This window comes from Mesocricetus auratus, unplaced genomic scaffold (genome assembly GCF_017639785.1).
Source record: "Mesocricetus auratus isolate SY011 unplaced genomic scaffold, BCM_Maur_2.0 Super-Scaffold_4256, whole genome shotgun sequence".
Taxonomy (NCBI): Eukaryota; Metazoa; Chordata; class Mammalia; order Rodentia; family Cricetidae; genus Mesocricetus; species Mesocricetus auratus.
In genome coordinates this window covers 17,355,872-17,380,958 of record NW_024429182.1, presented here as the reverse complement: position 1 = coordinate 17,380,958, position 25,087 = coordinate 17,355,872, and the positions used below count along the sequence as shown (strand labels likewise).

Here is a 25,087-nt window from a genome sequence, read left to right as displayed (position 1 = left end):
ATAAACTCTATGATAATAGGCACCATGTTAGGGCACTCACTGGATATACTCTTGGAACTTAGAAAAACTCCTAGCATATCAGAGTTAAATATCTGAAAGATGGAATGGATTCTTTTATGTGAGCATGATGCTGCGAGAAAGCAGCAAAAGCCATGCATTTCCCTTACGCAGACCGAGTTGCCTGTTATTCTGGAGTAACTGCTAGGCATAAAGCTCTTGTCTCTATCACACACACACATAATTTCATTTCAGTGTGATAAGCAATATAAGACATTTATCAACCTTAGAAAATGACTCCCTTTTAATCATTTACAAGATTTGAGGTTGGTTGTTTTTGGTTTTTGGGTGGGGTTGCGGGTGGGTGGTTAGACAGGTCTCACACCACAGCCCAGATTGGCCTGGCCTGAAACTTGCTATATACATTAGACTAGCCTTGAATTCACAACAATCCTCCTGCCAAAACTATTCAATTTGTGAGATTACAGGCATGAGCAACCATACCCAACCTCAAAGGTTTAAGTCTGTGAAGATGTAGACAAACATAGCTGTTCTTAGAAATATGTAGCAGACACTCTTTTAACATACAATTGCATCTCAGAATGACATCTTTAAAAAAATAACTAAAGTCAATCCTAGACCTCTTGCTGTAGGCAGTTTCCATGGGAATATATGGAGGCAGCCCCCATGGGAGACTATAGTTTCATTTTAAAAACAGGCTGTAACAATTTCCTGTGAAGTTCATAAAGTGCCTTTCCCTTTGCCTAGTCATCCAGAGTGAAGTCAAAAGGTTCAAAGTCTTTCCGGAAGCGTCGAGCCAGTGTCTCCTCCTCTTCCTTACTGATTTGGCACTGCCTCCAGTCAGCTTTGTCAGGAATGTTGAGAATGGCTTCACTGGCCAGCACCTCCCTGCGGAGAGAGTACACAGAAGAGAAAATGCCAGTGGTAACTGAAACTGAACTCACCCACTCTCTGTTCCTCTGCAGCCAGCCAGATCTAATAGCAGCATAAAGAGTATGCAGATTTCTTACCACTCACACTGGTCTCTGGCCCTGACTCACATCTCCCCATCCTATCTATCAAAATCACTGCCACACTGAGTGACCTCTCCTACCCCATTTATTCCTCCTTTTGTAGAAAAACCCGGAACCACAATACTAGTACTTAGGAAAGAACACCACATACAAACTAGACAACAGGCCCTCAGGAAAATCAGAGACTGAATTTCATTCCAAGCCGTGCTAGTTGATATCTATGACTCTTCTCCTTGATTGCAGGTTGACTTACAAGAGCGCCTCCCGTATAGGATTTGGCACAGTACAGAAGCCATATAACCAAAGCACAGTCCCAGCAGCTGTTACATATTGTCTTAAACCACAGCTTTGGCATTTGGACTAAACAGGAGTTTGCTGTGGGCATGGTTCAGATACAATATACCCATTCTCACTTTAAATTCCTCCACTCTATCCTTCTACGCAACTCTCAATTGTATGAGTGCACCGAGGGAGGTTCAATGTGAAGAAAACAATTTACACAGATGCATATACATGCAGCTTCTAATTTCTAATGGTTTATATTTTTACTTTTACTTTATTTTAATATAGTAGGAACAATTGTGACTCATTTCAACTTTGAAGATACAATAAATAAAAAGATGAAAATGAATCACAGTGGTCCACTGAAAGTCAAAGGATCTAAACTCAAATTTTGGTTTGCCTGGCAAGCCTTGAGCATGTTTCTTCATATGTAAAATGAAGATATAACCATTTTCCCTATTAAGTATAAATGTATCAATTATATGGCTCCTCAGTCCCATTTTCAAGTATCCAACAGCTACACATAACTTGGGATTATTGTGTCAGTGCAGCTTCACAGAGCATTTTCACGTTTGTATGAAGTTCTGCGGGCACTGCTGAGAGCATCATTCTTCACTCCAGTAACTGGGATAACAGGATGTAAACAACAGAACTGGAAGGATAAGTGAGATGATGCATGTGAAGTTCTTGCCAGTGTCTGACCCAACAGTGGTAGTCCTTTATTCCACCAGGAATGCTCTCCCTTTGGGCTATCTCTAAGTTCACTTTCAGTCCGTTTTCTTGGATCTTACATATAGCAGAAATGAGTCCTTTCTTCTCTGAGTTTCTAAAGTACAATGTTCCTCAAGATTCTATCTTGGTGCTGTGTGGTGATATATTATTTATGACTTATTAAAGATTGCCTGAAGACCAGAAAAGCAAAGCAGCCAGCCACTAGCTATTACTCTACCTCAGCTCAGACCAAAGGGGCAATCCTCAGACTGCTCCCGACTTCACTGCTCCTCAGATTCACTCAGACTGCTGTGCTCTCCTCAACGTGGCTGAGACTGACTACTGAAGACCTTGCTCTTATCTTTTACTTCTCTCTAATGCTAGGGTTAAAGGTATGAACTCTGTTACACTTAGACTGATTCATCTCATGTAACCCTGATGGCCTTGAACTCAGAGAGATCCATCTGCCTTTGTCTGCTGAGTCCTGGAATTAAAGGTGTGTACCACCACTGCCTGATCTCTATAGCTTAAGGCTAACTTTGTTTTCTGAATCCTCAGGCAATCTATAATCTATCACCACAATTCCCCTTTTTTTGTCTAATACAAAAAGAAAAACTACTAGCATGTATCACCTCAGTACTGTTCAAATTCTACATCACATGACTGTAACACTGACCTGCTCCAAAACTGTTGAATTTCTTGGAGAAGGACCATTCCCTAGTTGTTTTTTCATTGACTGTGTGTTTATTATGGTTCTAATGAAATATACTAAGTAGAATGAAAACATACAAACCTTCCAAACTGCAAAGGAAAATTCTTTTTAATTCTGTGGAATAGTTTTTCTCCTGTGTCGAGTTCAACATAAAAATATGCTGCTCCCGGCTGTGCAATCTGAAGTGAACAGAGTTGTATGAGACAAAGATTACAGCTAAAAAGCTCATTTGTCTCTTATAAACTGTAATTTAGCAAAGAATTTGGTCTAGAAATTTAAAAAAAAAGTGAGACAGTACAGGAGCTAGAGTTTAAAAAGCTAATATATTCCCAGTGGTACCCATCCTTCTAAATTCCCATTTTAGGATGTGTCTAATCTCTTTGTCTAATTCATGTGTGTTTACATATGTGCGTGCCTATTCCCATGTTTGTGATTACATATGTAGATGAATCCCCATGCCTGTGGAGGCCAGATGGCACTAGGTGACTTTTCCAATTCTCTCCACTTTGTGCTTTGGAACAGGGTCTCTCACTGAGGCCGCAGCCTTTCAATATGGCCAGAGATTGGGATCCTCTTGTCTCTACCTCTTCAGTGACTGGACGACAGGCACCTGTCCCAGTGCTAGAGATCACACTCTCAAGTCCTCACGGAGCCATCTTTCTAGCTATGAAATGTCTAATCCCTTATTCTTCCTAGGAAACCACTAAGACTTCATTATAACGATGTCTTCATCTCTAGTCCTATCAACATTCTGTATTCTGGTACCAAACCCAGATCTTAACGCCTCCCTCAACATCACCACCCGTTCCTGCTTCACCTGCTTGATGTCTGAGTGCTCTGGAATTTCCAACAGCTCTATCTGTTGCTCCTGTGCCTGGGTAATGAAGGCATCTTTAATATCATCCGTAACACAGCAGCTGAGGGGCACAGGAATGACCTGGGTTGGTGTGGGAGGAACACAAGAAACTCTTTGTCCTGATTCCAAAAGAAGCTGTCTTTAAAGTCTTAGAGGAGTAGCAAATTCATCACTGGGGTTGTGAAGAACACCCCTCAGCATAGATTCTCCTCAAGCCAAACGGCCTCCATCGGCCTGGCTGTAGGACTTAAACTTATGAGAACCAGTCACTTATGGGAGCCGATCTGTCATCAGGAAACTCCCAAGAGAGACTCTCTGTCTCTAAGACTTTGCCGGCTCCTGCATAATGTACGTGGCAGAGTCAGGCCCATCTGAACACTTAACAAATGTGCCAGAAAGACGCTGCCACTAAAGACACAAAGCACTCAATTGCCAAAGTATCAGCCCATGCTAGCTGGAAACTGCTTCCTACCTCTAAGCCTTCAATCATGCTGGACTTCCACAGCCCATGTTTTTACCTGCCTCGGAACCTTTCTTAACCACCCACTCTTTCTAAACAGGGCATACACATCCTGCTAGCCACTTACCCCCAGTATGAACTTCCCTATAAAATCTCTGGGATTATCAGGAGATACTCCCAGCCCTCTAAACGACCACGATTGGAATATTATCATGAAAATAAAATTAAATGCTCTAAGTATTAAATTCAATACTGAGGTCATAATTATTTAAGTATTTATCAATCTCAAGGTCCCCATAGTGATTTCCAAGTTCCTGGGCAGATAGCACCTACCTGAAGCTGGAGATGATGGCTCCTATAGTTTCTCTCAAACAGAACACAGCGCTTCCCCCGACTCTTAAAGAAGCGTTTCAGGGTAGCCTTATACTTCTCCACTTCTTCCACCACCTCCGCCGAAAGCTCCACAACTGACTGGTAGTGTCCAATAGGCAGGATGAGGACATGGTCATCCGATAAGCCTCCTTTAGCCAGGGCAAGGTAGCACTGGAGAAGAATCACAAAGCAAGACAGCAAGCCTACTTACACATCTGATCTTCCAGACAGAAAATCTTATACACACACAGTGAGCCTGACATACAGGAGCAAATGCTCAAGACGTGTCATCCCCAGTCTCACAGAATGACAGGATCTTGCTATGTTAGACAGGGCAGCCTCAAACTCACAATCCTCCTGACTCAGCATCCCAAGTACTGGGACAACAGCCCTGTACCACTACACCCAACCCAAGATGTTCTTAACAAAAATTATATTTGGAAAGATTTGGTTAGAACAGAAGCTGGAGAGATGGCTCAGTGGCTAAAAGTACTGGCTGCTCATGGGTAGTACTTTTTGGAATGTAAATAAATTAGACAGACAGACATTACCAAACACTATACTGTAGTGTTTAAAGTAAAAAAAATAAAATAAAAATGTAAATCAGATGAAGTGGCTCATGCCCTAATCCCAACAGTCAGAAGGCAGAGGCAGGTGGATCTGAGTTTGAGGCTAGCCTAGTCTACCTACCAAGTTTCAGAACAGCCAGGGCTACAGAGAAACCCAGTCTCAAAAAACAAAAATCAAACAACAAAAAAGGTAGAAGTCCAGCCTCAGTCCAGGAAAAAAACCAATAACAAATAAACAAAACCAAAATCATCAAGAATGCTGTACTGTTCTAACAGCCATTGTCTGAACTGAAGACGCTCTGAGTGAGCAAGCAAAGGACCAGGGAATATCAACACATGCAAATACACAGGTACATAAAACAGACTATAAACCAATGCACGCCCATTCTTCATTATTCAACAGAGAACTAAACACACCCACAGCTGATTTCCCAGAGGACTTAAGTTCACCAACACCTCAAGGAGCAGGGCATGGTGATACACACTCGGAGTTCTACCTACTCAAGAGGCTAAAACAGGAGGATCTTAAACTTAAGGTCAGCCTAAGTAACAGAGGGGCCTCATTACCAATAACCAAAAAACACCCTCCCCAAATCCTCAGAGGCATTAAAAGTTTTTACTAATACCCACTTTTTATTGCTTATGTTTAAAAAGGTTACCCTAGAAGCCTTTGTTTTCTAGCCTTTTCTTTCTGTCACAGGTCACTACCCGGAACATGGACTTTTATACTGTGATATATTCAAAGTCTAGCCTAAGCAGCTGCCCATGCCTCTAATGCAGTGTCTACAGGTCTTGTAAACCCACGTTCCCAATCTGTCCCTGTGCTTTTGAGCTCTCTCCAGCTGTTCTATACTTGAGTGATCTCTAACAATGTATAAATGTATGCTATATGTACAAGTGTATAAATGAACGTTCCTCCTGTAGGATACATGTGTTTGGAATAGTTGTTCTGGACTCAGCAGACTCCCCCTTTCCCAGCCTGTGGCCACACCATCAGCATCCTTTGTGTACATCCCCAAGGAAGGACATCACAGCATAGGAAGAGAGAGCCAAGAGGATGTATAATAAAAGAAAAGCCAGAAGAATGGCTGCAGAAGAGATTGCGAGCCCTTTCCTAGAGACTCAAAAGCCCAGAAAGAGGACCGTGCAGAGCAATGTAGGTTTGACTACTAGGCAGGCACTAATCTAGGACACAATGCTCTTGTGGGTTTCCACTCAGGGCTTGGTCAAAAGCACTACTGTCTTTTGCTGACTTCAGACAGAGGAACAGGTTTCCTTCACCATTCCCAGGCCAATTTCCTGGGGAATAGACTGAAAGAAAAGAGAGGACATTTCTCCCTGAGGTCTGGAAAAGCATAAGGCCAAGCCACCCACCCCAACCCTCATCTGCTACTGGGAGCTCTTGAACCTTAAAGGCTTCCCAAACAAAAGGCAGTTGAAATCCTGCTTCACCACAGGCTGTGAGAGAGAAGCATGGCATAAAGTAGTCCAGTGAGGGGAAGGACCAAAGCTGATCTGAAGGGCATACCTAAAAAGTCAAACCCTCTCAAGCAAACGTGATCTCAGCACTCATCCACAGAGAACACCTTCCCTAGACAGTGTGCCAATCATTAAGATGCAAAACATAAATAGGAGATTCTGGGCCTCCTCAGTTTGAAAAGAAGTGAAAATTCTCCAGGTGTTTGGCAGGAGGCCACAAGATTGTCAGGATGAACTGAGGAACGTCACCTTTAGAAGCCCAAATGGGAGACACCCAGATGCCCACCCCTGTCTGCAGAAGCACTACACATTAAGCAAGCCCAGAGAAAATCCAATTCTAGTCATGGGGGCTGGAGGGCAACTGTAACTCTGGTGATGAAGCAGGCTTCACAGCAAGTAAAAGGAAAAGACAATTATCGTTACAGAGCCTGAATATTTAATGTCTAATTGAGCCCCCTAAGGAAAAGTATCTGAGAAATGTGACACTGAATGACTTCCCTGAGACACATGATGTTCAATGGGGATTTGTCTAGCCTACTCACCACACTCAGAGCCATCAGCTCCACAGACTGATTCAATGCACTCCAATCATGTGACTAAAATCATTATCCTAGAAGCATTAGGCATGGTATATAGTTACAAAGCTACATACCTGTGATTGTCAACTTGACTACATCTGAAATTAACTAAAACCCAAAAATGGAGGGCACACCAGTGAGGGTTTCTGCTTACTTTTAAGTAGAAAGATCCACTTCTAATTTGGATCTTTCAGCTGGAAAGACATGGCTATAATCTAGATCTTTAATCCAGATCTTTGGAGCTGGGAAACCCCATCTCTAATCTGGGTCACAGCTTCTGCATGGAAAAAGGAAGCTTTTACTTTTTGTCTGTTTGCTCTCCTCATGTTAGAAAGGAATGCCTTTGCTGGCATTAGAGCCTATTGCTTTGGGATTCCAGTGTACACTGAAGACCAGCTGTGACAGCCAGCCTTATGTACTAAGCAACTACTGGATTCTTGGACCTTTCCATTCAGTCAGCCATTGTTAGACAACAGCTAGACAACAGCCTGTAAGTCATTCTAATACCACACACACACACACACACACACACACACACACACACACACACACGGGTATGTATAGATATATACAGACAGATTCATTCTATAAGTCCTGTTACTCTAGAGAACCTAGACTAATAAAATCCTTGACTGCCAAATGAAATTTATCACTTTAGTCTTTTTTAAATGAACTTGCTTAATGAACTTCAGTTCCTAGTGGTTTTGTTGTAATTTTTAGACAAAGCCTCACTCTGAAGTCCAGTCTAGCCTAGAACTGATTATGTAGTCTTGAACTTGTGACAATCCTTCTGCCTCAGCCTGAGTTCTGGGATTAGAGGCATGAGCCACAACACGGGGCTAACAATATCAACATTTTAGATCTAGTATGTGTATATAAGTCAGACATGACTCCCTTCTCTACTACTTAAAACAGGGAAAACAAATATTTAAAACAGTGAGAAATTAAGAAAGCCAATACTCCAAGGATCATAGATGAATCTAAGAAATATAGGAAGATTCATCCTATACAGGGAGCCAGGGAATAAGTCCATAATCACAAAGGCAGAGAACAGGCTAAAGATGTATCTCAATAGCAGAGTTCTTGCCCAAAAATACAAGACCCTGGTTCAGTCTCCAACACTATCAAGAAAGGGAGAGAAAGACTTTAAGCAGTATTAATGAGGATGTGAAAAAAACCAAAACTCTCAGGATGTTGCTGCTGGGAGCATAAAATAATGTCATTGTGGAAATCAGTTTGACAGTTCCTTCAAAGGTTACAATAGAGCTGGAGAGAGCTTGGCAGTTGAGAACATACACTGCTCTTGTAGAGGACCAAAGCTCAGTTCCTAGTTCCTAACACTCATGGCAGGCCCTCACAATTTCCTGGAGTTCCGGCTGACCCCAAGGCCTGAATCCTCAGGCACCCACACTCATATGAACATATACCAACAAACACATACACGATTAAAAATCAAATATCGCTGGGTGGTGGTGGTGCATGCCTTTAATCCCAGTACTTGGGAGGCAGGAACAGAGGCAGGCAAATCTCTGAGTTTGATGCCAGCCTAGTCTACAGAGTGAGTTCCAGGACAACCAGAACTACACAGAGAAACTCTGACTTGAAAAACAAACAAAAAATCTTTTAAGTTTAAACACAAATTTGCCAAAATAAACATGATTTCATGCTTTCCATTCACAAACACATGCGAATATTACATTATTCCTGAGAGTAATAAAATGGTATCAAGTGATAAATGAATAGCAAAAAAACAGTTTGACTGTATAACACTAATTGTCAAGAAAAAGGAATAAAACATTTATACATGAACTACAATACGAATGAACCTTAAGAATATGATGCTAGTCAAAAAAGCCAGACACAAAAACCATGTATTTTATGATTTCAGTTAAAAAGACACAAAGTGTGCAAGTGGTGGCCAAGGCTGAGGATGGAAACTGAGATTACTGTAAATGTGTCTAATTTTACTGAACTGACGTAAATGTTCTAACCCTTTATTTTATATTTTCTTTCTTTGAGACAAGGTCTCTCTGTGTGGCCCTGGCTGTCCTGGAACTTGCTATGAACTAGAACTAGGACTCAAGAGATCTACCTACCTCTGCCTCCTGAATGCTGGAATTAAAGGTGTGTACTATTGCACCTGGCATCTAAACCTCATTATATGATGGTTACATAATTTAATAAGCTTACTAAAATATCAAGAAATTATACACTTAAATGGGTAAATGTGATATTTTGTTTATGATCTAACAAATAAAGCTTGCCTAACTATTCTTACTAGTTAGCCATAGAGGTCAGGCAGTGGTGGCACACACCCTTAATCCTAGCACTTTAGAGACAGAGGCAGGAAGATCTCTGTGAGTTTAAGGCCAGCCTATTCTACACAGTGAATTCCAGGACAGTCAGAGCTATGTAGAGAGACCCTGGGGGAGGGGAGGAAGGAAGGAGGAAAAGGAGGGCAGGGGAAGAGAGGGGAAGGAAGGAACAAGGGACGGAGGGAGGGGGAGGAGAAAGAGTAAATTTCATAAGCAGATCATACACAATGCAGTTAGTAAAAACCAAGACATTTTCTTCTCTGCTACCTATCAATGAAAGTAACTTACATGTGTGCCAATGTTGACCACTAAATGCTTTTCCACTTCAGGGCTGGCAAGGCAAAACCAACAAGGTCCTGGAGGCTGAGCTTCATATGAAAGAAACAGACGTAATCACCATACAGAATTTATCCTTGTGGGTGGCGAGATGGCTTAACAAGTAAGAGAGCTTGCCCCCAAGCCTGACGACTTGAGTTCCATGCCTCAGTGGCAGGAGAGAGCTCACCCCAGGGAGCTATCCTCTCCCTTCCACAGGCACACCATGGAAGCATGCGTGCACACGCACACGTACCAACAATAATAACTAAAAATCTGAAATAAAGAACTCGTTGTCTCATCTACACATACTGCAAAGACTGCCCCAGAGGGCTGGACTTGTGTTTCTCATTGTGAATGTCCAACGCCAGGCACCATTTTCAATGAAAGTAAACCACTATTGGAACCCTCTGAATTGATGATCGTCCACAGGTACGTGACACAAATAGATCATCACATATTGGCTAAAGCAGCATGCAGCTGACAAGAGGCTACAATGAGAGAACACCGACCTGGGTTCTAGTCCCAGCAATGACATCAGCTAGCCACATAACCACAGGTTGACCTTCCTAAGGTCACATTCACCTCTTTAAAATAACGGTGAAGAAAAGAGGGTCTCAATGAAAGCTAGCCTGAAAGTCCTGCTTCTCAGTTGATTATTCTATTAGTTTATGACTCACATCAGCTTTATACACTCTACCATGTTTTACAGAGACAAAAGGAACTTCTTCTATATTCTCATAGGAAGAGTCTCAAACAACCTCGAAGTCAGGCCACTTTTATACTAGTTTATTTTCACTTTGCTCCTAATAACTCCATAAAATATTTCTTTGCTGGCAGATGCTCTTAGCAATGCTACTTTCCAGACAAGGCCCCTCCCCCAAGGTTACTGCTGCCAGAGGTGACCAAGGTACTTACGAGGCTTGCGTGGCTGCTTGGCATGAGGAGACTTGCTATCCCTGCCCGTGGATGACCGTTTCCTTCCCTGCTTTTCATTCAAATCGAAGAAGAATTGACAGGCTGGTTCTTCCTGGAATGGCCAGTGGGGAAGAATATGCTATTCAGCTAGCCTTTACACAGTAACGACCACCAAACAAAAGGGAACATTCCTGTCACTCACATCTATGTCACTCAGCCCTGCCCTGAATATTCTAGGGAAGAGAACTATCTTTCCACCTCTGACGCCTGGACTCACAGTCCTGTACCTCAGTATACCTATCCAACCACTACCACATTTACCTCTTCTGAAAGATAACATATAGAGCAATTCTTCCCTGAGCCAGAGCAATATGAACCCAATTACATATTCTCCTCTCTCCCTATAATGACATGGAGTAACCCTAAAATTTTAGAGCTGAAACAAGTCTGGTCCAACTTCAACCAAAGAGACATTAGGAACAAAGGTAAAGAGGACAGGCAGCAGAGTGGTTCTGAGTGGCCAGAAAGGTCCACGAAAAGAAGACCACGCACCCTAACAGGAAACATGAATGCCCTTGCTTTAGTGAAAAGTTAATTTCTAAAGGTCTGCTACTAAGAAACTTCTTCAAAGTAAATTTCTCTACTAGAAATCATAAATCTCTGCTACCAATAGACCCTTGCTTGAAAAACTGAGAATAACCCACTTCAGACAAGAAAAATAATATGAATTGACTTAGCAAAGACTCAACATTGAACTGCTAATCTCAAAATAAAATTAAAAAGTTGATCTCAATTACAATCTATTAGGATCTTCTAAACATCATCATGATTGATAATCTGAAAACATTGAGTCAAACTGAACTTGTTTGATGTATGAAACTATAACCAGAAAAAGGATACCTACAGAGGACAACCTGGCCCTGAATCCCAGCCCGCAATCAGAATTCACCTGAGAAGCAGGAGTGTGTTTTCCTACAGCTGCTTCCTTTCCAGTCTCTCGGTAAGGATTCTCGGTGACATCTGGAGGCTGCTTCACCAGTTCTGCTGCAGCCATTAGCTTCATGGGAACAATACTGAATGCATAAAGATACTCCAGAACAAAAGAGCGTACCGTTAGGAAAACACTGTTGTCTCAGTGTGATCAACCCAGGTTATGATGACAATTTCACAGAAAGTCTCCGGCGTAAGTAAAGCCACAAGGCTGCTTGCTTGTGGCTCTGGGAATACACAGCAGTGGAGCAAATGCTAGTCCAGTGGCCTCTACAATGGCTAATGAGGGCCCGAATAGTAGTGAGCACCAAATCAAAGCCCCAGACCTTAGACAGACCGGGTCCTTCACCTGAATAAGGGAACAGCCACAACCCTCCCTACAAGGCTCAGAGGGAATTGTTTTATAAGCCTTGAAGACAAACTCTGCTGCTGTCACTGTAGCTTTTGTTTATGGGCACTTTGTCAACAGAATCATGGCACTCCTTTTCATCTTTTTAATGAACACTTCAACTGAACAAAGTAAGCTTTCCCCTCTCTGACACTACACAATTCTTACATACACTGATTCATTCCCTTTGGAGACTAGTAGCAAACAAGAAAGCAATTCATATATAGGCTAATGGCATAAGATAGAAAACTTTAGGCATAAATAAATACATTTTTACCTCAACAAAATATAGAAATGAAACATGAAGTTAAAAGGATACACTATCTTCCATTTAACTGTACTAGTAAAAACTGATACTATACTGATACTATCCAGTCAAAGTACAGAAAAGCAGAAAAGAAAAACATACACAGCTGTTAAGGGTATACATGGGGGTCGGGGTGGGGGTCCTGGAGAGATGGCTCAGAGGTTAAGAGCACTGGCTTCTCTTCCAGAGGTCCTGAGTTCAATTCCCAGCAAACACATGGTGGCCCACAACCATCTATAATGAGATCTGGTGTCCTCCTCTGTCAAATAGGCATACATGCAGTCATGTATACATAATAAATCTTTATTTAAGGATATACACTGAATATAATTTTGAAATGAATGGTGCTTGTCAAGTTAAAACTGGGCGCTTCTGACTAAGACATGAGCTGCATTGCACATCTCTGAGACTGAGCACTGCTCAGCCTGAAGAGTCGGCTTAAAACATGACAGTTTAGACTTGTCAAGAATGGGCTTCAAAGCTTAAAACAGAGAATAAGCTCAAGGCTTCTTATCTCTTAAACACGGTCGATAACATGCTATAGAAAACAATCAGCTTAGAGAGGAAGGTTATTCTATTTTCTCAATGAACTGACTACTTTGATATTAGCTATCTCAGTCAACAGTCTAGTTTTTAGCATTAGGAAAACACTCCCAGACAAGTGAAACATACAACCTACTTTGCTGCTTTATTTTCTTTCATCATCTGCACTGTTTTCTAGATTCCAGTATAACTAATAATTCAAAAAGCTAAGGAACGCTAATTAACATACATACATGTTTCGTTATGTTTGCTGTTGCTGTTGTTTTTGGGACAGAGTCTTACTATGTAACTTTGTTGGCCTGGAACTAACTATGTAGACCAGGATGGCCTCAAACTCACAGCGATCTGTATGGCACTGCCTCCTGAGTGCTGGGATTTAAGGCATGTGCCACTGTACCAAGCTTTAAGAATATTCCTGAGAGGACTTTATTATTTCAATGAAGCTGCTGGAAGCAAGTAAGGATGTAACACCAGAGGCAACCACATGATATGGACAGAAGGACACCATTTCTTCCTTTGTCACATTCCACTGAGCCTTTCTCTAAGGCCTCCTAGAAAGCACTCAAGGAAACCTGCCTTTAGAAAGGAATCCCTGAAGCTGCTGGGAACTTCAGTTGGAGGCCAGAAGGTCTGAATGCCAAACCAAAGGAAACCATTTCCCAAGCAATGAAGAGTAACCAAACACTTAAATCTTTACCTTTTTCTTTTCTGCATTCCCAACATTCGCCAGTGCTATGAAGCGGGTGGCATGCTGTGGACTTTCTTGTAGAACAACATGATTTCTAAAATGTATTTGAAAGATAACAGATCTCAGTCACTTTATCTCATTTTACAGAGCAATGGGTTTCATCATGGATTTTCATATGTGAATCTTTATACTTTGCTTTAATTCATGCCCCTCCCCCTTGCCAGCTGCCCTGATTCTCTTCCTTCCCTCAAATAGTTCCTCCTCCTTCTTCTTTCCTGTCATCCTAATCAGGATAATAGATGGTGGTGAGGGGCGGGGAAAGCGGAATCCTTAAATGCTGCCGGTACAGCACTAGCGGGCATCTCACATACCAAAGTCAGAGTCACCATAGGACCCTGATGTACCACTCGGCTTCTACTTAAACAATGTGTATATCCATGGACCCATGGTTACTGCTATACTCTTCACTTGGAATAGAGGAACTGCCTAACTGTGCATCACATGAATGGATTTTAAAAATGGTACACATACAAAATTCCCAACCACAAATAAAAACAAAAGCAAGACATTTTCAGGAAAATGGACTGAACTAGAAATCATTAAGAGAAATAAACTACTCAGAAAGACAAATACTACACATCTTCTCTAAAACCTAGATTTAAAGTGTGAGCCAGGCGGTGGTGGCGCATGCCTTTAATTCCAGCACTTGAGAGGCAGAGGCAGGTAGATCTCTGTGAGTGCAAGGACAGCCTGGTCTACATAGTAAGTTCTAGGACAGCCAGGGCTACATAGAAAGACACTCTCAAAAAACGAAACACCAAAACAAAACAAAACCCCCCCAAGACAACAACAAAGCAGACTTAATGGTCTACAAGGGTCGCCCAGCATTGTAATGGTAGACCCTGAATCTTTAAGGAGTCTTATTGTCAGTCTAACTCCTTCTAGTTCAAGTTAGGAAACAAAGCAGACTTAATGGTCTACAATGGTCACCCAGCATTGTAATGGTAGACCCTGAATCTTTAAGGAGTCTTATTGTCAGTCTAACTCCTTCTACTTCAAGTTAGGAAACAAAGTCAGAGAAAACCAATGACTCATGAGTGTGGTGTCTGAATGGGAAATGTCCTCCAGAGGCCCTTGTGCTTTTTTGAACATTTGGTGGTGCTACTGGGGAAACCTGGGGAGGTGGAGCCTTGCTGGAAGAAGCATGACATGGGCTTTAAAGGTTTATAGTCTTAGTCTACTTACTTCCTGGTCTTTCTTTCTCTACTTCCTATGTATAGGTAACATGTGGCCAGTCAGCTTCCTGATCCTGCTACCATGCTATGCCTTCCCCCTCCATGATGAATTCTCCTGGAATTATAAGCTAAAATAAACCCCTTATTCCTTACATTGCTTTTGGCCATGATATATTAGTTACCACAGCAACAAAAACAAAGCTAAAACAATCAATCACTTGTTTTGGTGCCTAAGCATTAGAAGGAACCAAGATGTATGGCTAAAAGTGATCAAGATATGGGAAGTTTGCAGAGAAGAGTCCTGAGATGTTACTCACCGGTACGGGAGTCTCTCGTAATAAGACTTTTCCAAAGCAGCAAAATGATACCTTGGTTTCAAGCTTGAAGCAAGACTGGAGACCAAAGCTGAGCCACATTTTTTGGTGTCCACTTCTCCCTAGTAAATGGGAACTCGGTTATCCACAGCCTCAGTAATTATGAGCAAATGCAAAGAAACAAGAAAGTGTTTTGAAATATCTTTCAAATAGGATTTGCAGTGAACTGCATACCCAGAGCGATCAAACACATGAAAATACTGGACTAGTACAATAAGAGAAACAGCACAATTGTTGGAAACCAGCAGGTACAAGATAAGGCAATCCCTCCATAATGACCCCTAAAACACACTTTAAGAGCTCTTTTGAAGACAGGACTCTCCCTAACTTATAAATTATGTCTCCATAAATATGCTTCACAGTGCACCTATGTATCTGACAGAGTCATGGTCAGTGCAGAACCTAAACACTAGCACTCAGAGCTGCCAGTGTCCAGCAAACATCCAAGGGCCTCAAAAGCACATAAGCCTTTCTTTTGTTTCAGTCAAGGAAGTGGTACAACCACACCTTTGTTAAAAAGCTTATAAATACCTTCAACCCCAGCACTAAGGAGGCAGAGTTCAAGGCTAGCCTGGTCTATAGAGCGAGTTCCAGGACAGCCATAGCTGTTACACAGAGAAACTCTGTCTTGAAAAACTAACCAAACAAACAAACAAACAAACAAACCTTATATGGTTATTTATAAACTTTGTCTAAAGTGTCCACCCCTGTCACCCCGGGCTGACTTTCAGCTCTCCCCAGAATAGGGCTTCTTTTCTGCAAGGGGAGTAACCATGGGCTGGCAGACGGTGACGTCAGTGGCTCCTCCTTTTGACATCTCCTGAGTGTGCCTGGCATCTTGCTGACTTTTATGGTCAGGGATGCTTAAATGCTAAGTCAGCAAGGAGTGATACACACAGGACATTCTAGAACATCACTCACAGTTCTGAATCTACTAGGAGGGTTCATTCTCCAATTCAGTCTTCTCTTTCCCCCCACTAAGGCCCAGCTGAGGCTTCTGACCTGACACAACCTTTTCAGGGTCTCCATTAGGCCAGGTCTATCTGTCATAGTTGATTTGTAGCAGCCCCTTCTCAAGACTATGAATGCTTAGACAGGTTCTAGGGCATGCCATATTAGTGTTGCTAACAGAGACTTAGTATTCAGCAGCCTGTTCCCATCTGTAGATAGGTACATTACTAGACTCAAACTTACAATGGCCCAATTTTAAAATATATTTTGATAGCCAAAAAAAAAAAAATCTGGAATGGAAAGGGGAAAATAAGTGCAACTGGAGATGTGCTAATAGCTGTAAATCTTTCCACTGAGAATTAATAAACTTGCCAGATATATAAAGAAATAGGTAAAGGGAAGATACTTATAGAGGAATAATTTTAGGAACCATTCATTTATAAGATTCAGCAATCTCGTTTTTTTAAACTATGTTTTTATGAGATCAACTGTTTTTGTCCATAGATGTAGCTTTCAGAATCTTGAAAGTTTTTCATAAAATATTTCTAGTCAAAGGTACTAAGAGCTAAAATATTCAAAATAAAGAGAAAAATGCTAAAAGCCCAACTTAAGCCAGTGTAATTTGCTTTAAAGTTTTCAACTGAATAAGCACTACTCACAGAGGAATTCCCAAAGCTCCCCACATACTTGGGCCACGGGGACGTGAGCAAGATATCAACACCCTTAAACTGGGAGGCCGAACACAGCACTGTTCTCAGGGAAGACACGTCCTTGGGACTAAAACTATAACTCGGGATTGCTTCATCCAAGGACTCTGTCCCACTGAGATAGGCAATCTGCAGCCCCGAGCTTCCAGTGAAGACACCTTTTCGACCTGGATTCAAAGAAAAATGAACGCGCTGTAGTCAAAACTGCACAAGGAAATACGCCGCTTACTCTCTCCCCACGCCTCCATCTCCAGGCTCTCTGCCTTTCTACCCTCCTGGAGGAGGGTAGCTCCTACAGCCCCACCTGGCTGCCGAGACTAGGCCCTGCCACAGCCCCACCAGGCTGCTGGGGTCCAGACTGCCTGGTTCTGACACAATCCCAGTTCCATAAGTATGAACAGCTCTTACGTGGCGGCTTCCTACCCTTCTCTCAGATTCTTCCAAGCTGATGTCTGCACACTGGACTGTCCTCAAGCACCTGTTTCCCCACTCGGATGACAGCCTCTCACCAAATACCATCATCTCCTTGTTTCCCCTCACTCTACTTCCTCAACAGCCTGACCCTCTTCTCAGCTTTACTTTTCATCTTTATAGTGCCCCAAATTCTATACTAACAGATCTATTCTAGAAAGAACATCCAACTATACACAGCTGCAGTGCATCAGGTTAGCACAGGTCCACCAACAAGACCCCTGGTGAAAGACAGGGCTCAGTGGAATTCACCTAATAAAAGGGCTGACAAATACAGCAGGGTTTTTCTTAATACAAATCAAAAAAGCACACTGATTGTGACAAGTCAGACCCATGTTCATATCATTAACAAATGGATTTCAAAATGTCTGTCTCACAACTGTAGCTAAAAGTCAATAAGCAGGGCTGGTGAGGTGGCTCAAGGAAAGGTGTTTGCTTTGCAAGTCTAAAAACTCGAGTTCAGTCTTAGGACCCACATAAGGGGGAGAGAAGAGACCCAACTCACAAAGTTGCCCTCTGAGCTCCACACCTGCACTGTGGCAAATGAGAGTGTGTGCACACACGCATACACACAGACACAGACACAGACACACACACACACACACACAACTAATAATGATGAAAAAATTTAAAAACAATAAACACAGAGACTATAGAGACAGTTCCGTGGCAGATCACACACTTAGCAAATATGTGAGACCCCGGGTTTAATCTCCAGTTACACAAATAATAATAATAAATTTTAAATCATATAAAAAATGTTCCTCTCAACAATTTGCCTCAAGGGGTGTCATACGACTGGAGAAACTGGAATCTTCTCCGGGGGCCACACTGCATGGAGGATAAAGGTGATGACGAAGTATGGCGGGAAGGTGGAGCAGGACACTTCTAACGAAGGAAACACAGACGCTTTCGAGACAAGACCACAAAGAAGCGCGAAGGAACCGGAACCGTCGTAGAAGATAATGAACTGAATGATCCAGGAGACGGTAAACTAACAGCAGAGAGTGCGGAGAGAGCAGCAAGGCCTGGCAATGGCTTTGATTGACACAGAGAACAGCAAGGCCTGGCAATGGCTTTGATTGACACAGAGAACAGCAAGGCCTGGCAATGGCTTTGATTGACACAGAGAACAGCAAGGCCTGGCAATGGCTTTGATTGACACAGAGAACAGCAAGGCCTGGCAATGGCTTTGATTGACACAGAGAACAGCAAGGCCTGGCAATGGCTTTGATTGACACTGGAGAAATGCAAGGCCTGGCAATTGCTTTGATTGACACTGGAGAAATGCAAGGCCTGGCAATTGCTTTGATTGACACTGGAGAAATGCAAGGCCTGGCAATGGCTTTGATTGACACTGGAGAACTGCAAGGGGCTACGGACAGCGTTAACCTAGAGTTACAGTGGCCCTGACATAGGAAAAAAGACAAAAGGAATGAAAAAGCCCAAGGACGAACACTAAAAGTTTGAGATGCCAAACCTTAGACTGAAGCTAGTTGGCCAAATCAGCGAGGAAGGTGTATATATGCATGCAGCAAGCCCTACAATAAGGACAGATTTTCTTTTATCTGAACGCAATGTACATCTTAAATGCTCCGTATATTGTGGGCAAGGCACTGGTCACTCTAGTGGACTGAAAAGTGAGTACAGAGCTCTAGGAACACGAGGACATTGAGGGGAGGAGAGAAACAATGAAGAAGAAACATCACTGTCCAAAGGGTACACATGCAGACTTGGAGGAAAAACCAAACAAACTCCTTATTTTCTCAAGCAGCAATGGCAGAAGGACCCAATCAACACACACTCCTCCTGAGAGGCTGATCCTGGGAATCTTACTCAATTCATTGCAAACAACAAATAGTAACTCACCCAGGTAAGTGATGTTCTCAGCTAATTCACACCCATCAGTGTCCTGGAAATACTGTACTGTCTCTGGGTTGTTGGCACCAAGCACATATGTCTGAATAGGAGCTATTGAGGGAAACACATGACACCATGTAGTTACTGGATTGCTCTGAAATTCCAGAAATGTTTCCTAATAGGTAAAATAGTCACAGCTAGAATAAAGAGCCTGTGAGTCCCTTCCATAGCCACCCCAAATGTAGAACATGTTCACCACTAAGGAGTCCTAATCCAACCTCGTGGCTTGACTACTAAATGATATATATCATATCTTCAAGGAGATGGTCAAGGAATATATAAGAAAACAGCCTAAAATAAAAGCATTTGACAGGGCTGGTAGAGATGGTTCAGCAATTAAGAGTACTATCCGCTCTTCCAGAGGACATGGGTTCAGTTCCCAGCACCCATACGGTGGCTCACAACTGGCTGCAACTCCAGTTCCAGAGGATCTAGTACCTTCACACAGACACACACACAGACAAGACATCAATGCACATAAAAAGAAATATTTTTCTAAAATATTTTTTAAAAGCACTTGATAAAAAAGCACTAAACTGAAAACAATCAAAGGGCTGGCTTAGTGCACTTATTCCTTTCTTGTGAGTATTTTTTTAGATTAGAATGAAACTGAACAAAATTCAAAATGTGAAAAAAAAACAGATTATACATATGCATTCTTTTCAGCTCAAAGCAGAGCTCAAGAGGGACATACCACTCTTCATTACTTTGTTTCATCAGACAGTCTAGCCATGTAGCCCAAACTGGCTGGTTATGAATTTATGATACTCCTACCTTAGTCTTTCAAGTATTAGCACCACAGGCATACACCACCAGGGACAAGAGAAACTCTCCGAGAGCATCTATGCTCACCAATACATGAGAGAAATCTTCAGCAACTAATATCTGAAAATCAATCCAACAACTACAGCCCCTGACATTTTGTTAGAAACATTAAATAATAATTTCTGTACCTTTCTTTTTGCCAGTCTTATACTCCTCCCACTCAACATCTTGGGTAGAGCTGAAGAAATTTCCTACACACAACAGCAGCTAAAATGAGTTTTTAAAACATATATGAGAATAATAAAAAAAATAATTAAACATTACATTATTGACTAATTCAGTTAATTACTCTATTTAGTAGCCTCAAACCAAACACTTATTCTTTGTTAATTTGTAGAATTTCAAACCATCTTTAATTAACTGATATTTCTATGGATTATTAAACTCCAATGCACTGACAATAAAATCTAAGTTGGGATGGAGAGGAGAGAGGAGGATATGACCTTTGAGAAGGCAGAATTTAAGTGTTTTCCAAAGATTCTCAGGGCCTCTTTAATCTTCTCCTTCTTTGGAATACACAGTGGTATTAAAACAGACATTTAAAGAATCCCTCTGCCGGGCGGTGGTGACGCACGCCTTTAATCCCAGCACTCAGGAGGCAGAGGCAGGCGGATCTCTGTGAGTTCAAGGCCGGGCTGGACCGACAGCCTCCAAAACAATACAGAGAAACCCTGTCTCATTAAAAAAAAAAACAACAAAAAAATTTTTTAAATAAATAAATAAAGAATCCCTCTGTGAAATACAAAACTTAAATATCAGATTTCAGAAATATGGAGCATAACAATGCCACTTTTGCTACCCACTATTTTTACTAACCTTTAACACAATGAACAAATTCTCCCTGCATCTACCATGCTGTCTGTAGTCTACGAACTCAATCTACTTGGCAACCGTATACAACATTCATTCCCAGTTCTTTCTTTCATGAAGCGTTTGCACAATCTGTCACCTGATTTAATTCCTAGCACACACTCATGAAGTAGATCTGTGCTTACCAAACCCAGGTGTCAGAACTGGCTAGGTCTGTTCAGTTTGTTTGGTTTGGTTTTTGGTACAGTAAGAAAGTAACAAGATTGAAATTCAAACAGTATAACGAAATGGACAGTAAATCGCTCTCCATTCTCCTATCAGTACATTGCTACTAAGTTCATATTTTAAAAAAAATCAACCTAACAGCAAAATGGAGAGTCAATCATAAATTAACAAAGGATCCCACACTTTAATGTCTGACTACAGTAGTAAAGTGTCAGTTAACATGGTCATCTTACGTCAAAGTTCCCACTTTTCTTCTGAATTGTACGAACTCTGTTGAATAAAACATCAAACTTTCCGTCAACATCTCCACAAGCCAAGCTGCAAACAAGAGATAAACACAGCAATTCAGGAGACACAAAAGGATCTGCTAGGCTTGGTACTCACGTACTTGTCTTCTGGACTAGAGATATGACACAGGCTCTGCAGTATTTTCTACCCTTGGTGCATTTTAATGATTACTAGCTACCAGGTGGATTTTCTTGGAAATCTCACCAACACCTCCAACTCACCATATCTAAAACTTAGTTCTTCCTGTCTTCAAAATTGAGCCACCTCCTTCTCATTCCCAAGATTTATGGACAAGTTTATCACCAACATAGCCACTAGGAGTCAACAAATCCTTTATTTAATCAGAATCCAAGTAAATCTTTTCTTCAAACTTTTTTTTTTTTTTTTTTTTTTTTTTTGGTTTTTCAAGACAGGGTTTCTCTGTATTGTTTTGGAGGCTGTCCTGGAACTCGCTCTGTAGACCAGGCTGGCCTTGAACTCACAAAGATCCGCCTGCCTCTGCCTCCCGAGTGCTGGGACTAAAGGCGTACACCACCAACACCCAGCCCAAACATTTTTTATAACCATTCTATTCTCCTGCTTCCATGCTGTGCCAACTATACAGCTCCAGTCATCACTTAGTAAACACAAACTGAACAACTACACCATGCAAAGCTCACTGTACCAAATACTATCCTAAGGTCATGTTAGAATTATAACAGGAGCCGGGCGTTGGTGGCGCACGCCTTTGGTCCCAGCACTCAGGAGGCAGAGGCAGGCGGATCTCTGTGAGTTCGAGGCCAGCCTGGTCTACAAGAGCTAGTTCCAGGACAGCCTCCAAAGCCAGAGAAACCCTGTCTCAAAAAAACAAAAAAAAAGAATTATAACAGGAGGAAGTTTCATTTAGAGTCTCAGAGAGTGTACAATAAGGGACTCTCTGATCATAAATGTATATGGAAGACGCTATGATGGGAGGTGAGAACAGTGTTACAGGGCTGGAAAGAGAAAGTGATAAGAGCTGAGGTTGATTAGGTAGACTACCGCAAGCTGTGAGGTGACTTGTCCCAACATCTAAGTTCTGACTTTCAAATTCTGGTTTACATAGTTTTATGTTTGTTTTTACGTTTCGGGAGGTATTGTATTGGGGAGGGCATACATGTACCACAGTGCTCACATAAGGTCAGAGGACAACCAGAGAGTTAGTTCTCTCCTGCCGCCATGTGTGTCATCAGGGATTGTCATGGGGTTGGCAGGAAGTGCCTCTTCCCTGGGCCATCTCACCAGCCCTTACTTATTTTCTTAATGTCTTTTCGCTCAAAATACTACAGTTTCTACTGCTTTGTCAGTATAGTCTCTCTGGTGTTCTTTTACTGTTCCTACCACTAAACATTTCCAAGGATCATTATGATATGGTAATGATATGATTGTACATGCTTCATCAAGACTTTTAATAACAGTGAATTATGGTCTGGAGAATGGTTGACTATAACCAAAACAGGGCAATGACCAATGGGAACAGGGAAGAGAAAAACAGATAAGAAACTTAAGAGTCTGAACACAAACTAAGGAGAGAAGCAGGAATGGAGGAAAATAAGGCTGAGCAACTGGGAGTTATAATGAGGCAGAGGCAGAATCAGACAAACTAGTTATCTGGTTTGGGACACAAGGTACTTGACAGATCCTCCATTGGGACACAAGGTACTTTACAGATCCTCCATAGCTTCTCTTCTGTCTATTCACTCAACATGCAGCCGCCAGTTTGATGCTCCTTCCTCAGAACCATTACAAGGCGCCCATTTCCTACAGAAAATTTCCTTCAGGTCTTTTTAGTACTTTCTCTAAGTTTTCCTAGCTGAGCTCTCCCCAAACTGTCAACAGATCACTCTCTGTCTCTGCTATTCTCTGGGAAAGTTCTCAGTCCTAATAGGTCCACTGTGCCCATCCTCAAAGCTTTTCCCATTCATCAAGGCCTAGTAAATCTCTGAAGTCTTCCTGGTGAGCTGAGAAAGCCACTCTTTCTCGAAATCTCCAAAACCCATGTGCCATTTCAGAACCAACTTTTATAACCATTAAACAATCTGATTCTCTAAGCACCTCTAGAAATCTTTTCAGGCCCCGTTGATTATCAATTTCTAGGAGGCACAATCAATATTCATTATCTGGTGTGGGTCCTTTCACAGTGTCTTCTGATCCCAATGACTTAAGACTGTGGCCGTACAGTGGGAGTTCCTCACAACCAAACATCACCCTACTGATTATACCCGCTTAACAAGCCATCAGTGTCTGAACTTCCCTCTGCCATCACTCTAACTAATCCTACCTTCCTTCTGCTTTGGCTGATTTGTTTACCACCGTTCAACAGGATCACTTGCCACAACGAAAACTGGGTCACGCTAAGGAGCTTTTAAACATGTCAACGACTTCTCGGGGTTGAAGACAATAATATTTACCAGAGTTAAGTCTTCACTTTCTCAGGACACCCCTAACTCCTTCCACTAAGCTAATTATCATTATATGTCCTCCAGAACCGTCCACCTTTTCTCTGCATTTCTGCATTCGGTGACACCTGTTCTTCTGGTCGAGACTATCGGCTATCACGGCAGGAACCCATCTGTGCAACGCTCGGCAGCATGCACGACACACTGCGGCTACTCAGTAGTCTTAGAGTCCCACCTTCGCTAACCGGCCACTGCACAGAAGTACCCGGCGCAGGGGCAACGATTTCCCTGACTGCCAATACCAATGCGCCCGATGTCTGCAGGTATTTCGCTAATCAATAAACGCCACGAGGGGAGGAGTGAAACGGAGATGATGTACAGCAGGCAAATGGAAGTCTGGCTCCGCAAGCCTTCATCTCTTCGAGAGACTCTGAAGACCCTAGGCTGCAAAAACCGCAAGAGAGCAGGAAGCCCCAGCTCCCAGCAGCCCCGAGACCTCCCCTCCGTCATCCCCTTCCGGTCTAGGAAACGTCCCCAGCTTCCACGCCCGCCTTTCTCCCTTTTTCCTTTCCCCACTAGGTTCCCGAGTCTCCCGATGCAAGGTAACTCACACACGCAGCGGCTGCTGAGCCATCGCTGATTAAAGCCTGTGCTGGGCCAGCCACCCAAGCCTGGAAACACAGACACGCGCTCAAGGTTAGAACGCCGGGACGCGGAAATAAGACGTCACGAAGAGCAGCCAATGAGAAATCACCTATCTACGGGGCGTGCAGAGAGACAAAGTCTATAAGCGGTTTTACTTTAAAAGGGAAACTGGAAAAAGTGAAAGTGGAGAAAAGAAAAGTAGTATGTTTTGTTTTGTTTTCCTTTTGTTTGTTTTAGGAACATCTGGAGCCGGGCAGCGGCACACGCCTTTTGTCCCCGCACTCGGGAGGCAGAGGCTGGCGGATCTCTGTGAGTTCGAGCCTGCCTGGTCTACAAAGCTACACAGAAAAACCCTGTATCGAAAAAGTAAAAAACAAAATAAAACCTCAATCTGTTTTTTTTTTCCCACAATTTCTGCAATGCTTTTTTTTTCCGAGACAGGGTTTCTCTGTGTTGTTTTGGAGCCTGTCCTGGAACTCACTCGGTCTCGAACTCACAGTGATCCGCCTGCCTCTGCCTCTGCCTCCCGAGTGCTGGGACTAAAGGCGTGCGCCACCAACGCCCGGCTTCTGCAATGCTTTTTTGGGGAAGGGAGATATCAAATTATTTGCCTCATACGTACTAATACCTCTGCTTTATTGGCAGCTTAACCCTTTTTCTTACTTACTTTTTGGATAATACAGCACTATCCAAGAGTGAATTTCA

General features: G+C 42.4%; 1 protein-coding gene and 1 non-coding gene across 2 annotated transcripts; both read right to left on the bottom strand.

The window, feature by feature from the left end:
• Nucleotides 1-279: 279 nt before the first annotated feature.
• Nucleotides 280-24,456, bottom strand: Cwf19l1 (CWF19 like cell cycle control factor 1). The gene is made up of 14 exons (XM_040744051.1): nt 24,349-24,456; nt 21,266-21,350; nt 20,126-20,204; nt 19,122-19,223; nt 16,734-16,948; nt 15,067-15,185; nt 13,524-13,608; nt 11,548-11,688; nt 10,599-10,710; nt 9,654-9,733; nt 4,386-4,595; nt 3,554-3,673; nt 2,818-2,915; nt 280-906 (listed from the first exon to the last, which is right to left on the bottom strand). The coding sequence occupies exons 1-14, from the start codon at nt 24,369-24,371 to the stop codon at nt 762-764; spliced, it is 1,614 nt and encodes a 537-aa protein (XP_040599985.1). The 5' UTR covers nt 24,372-24,456; the 3' UTR covers nt 280-761.
• Nucleotides 3,861-4,005, bottom strand: LOC121135654. The gene has a single exon (XR_005872755.1). It is a non-coding gene; the product is annotated as a small nucleolar RNA SNORA12 (small nucleolar RNA).
• Nucleotides 24,457-25,087: the final 631 nt, after the last annotated feature.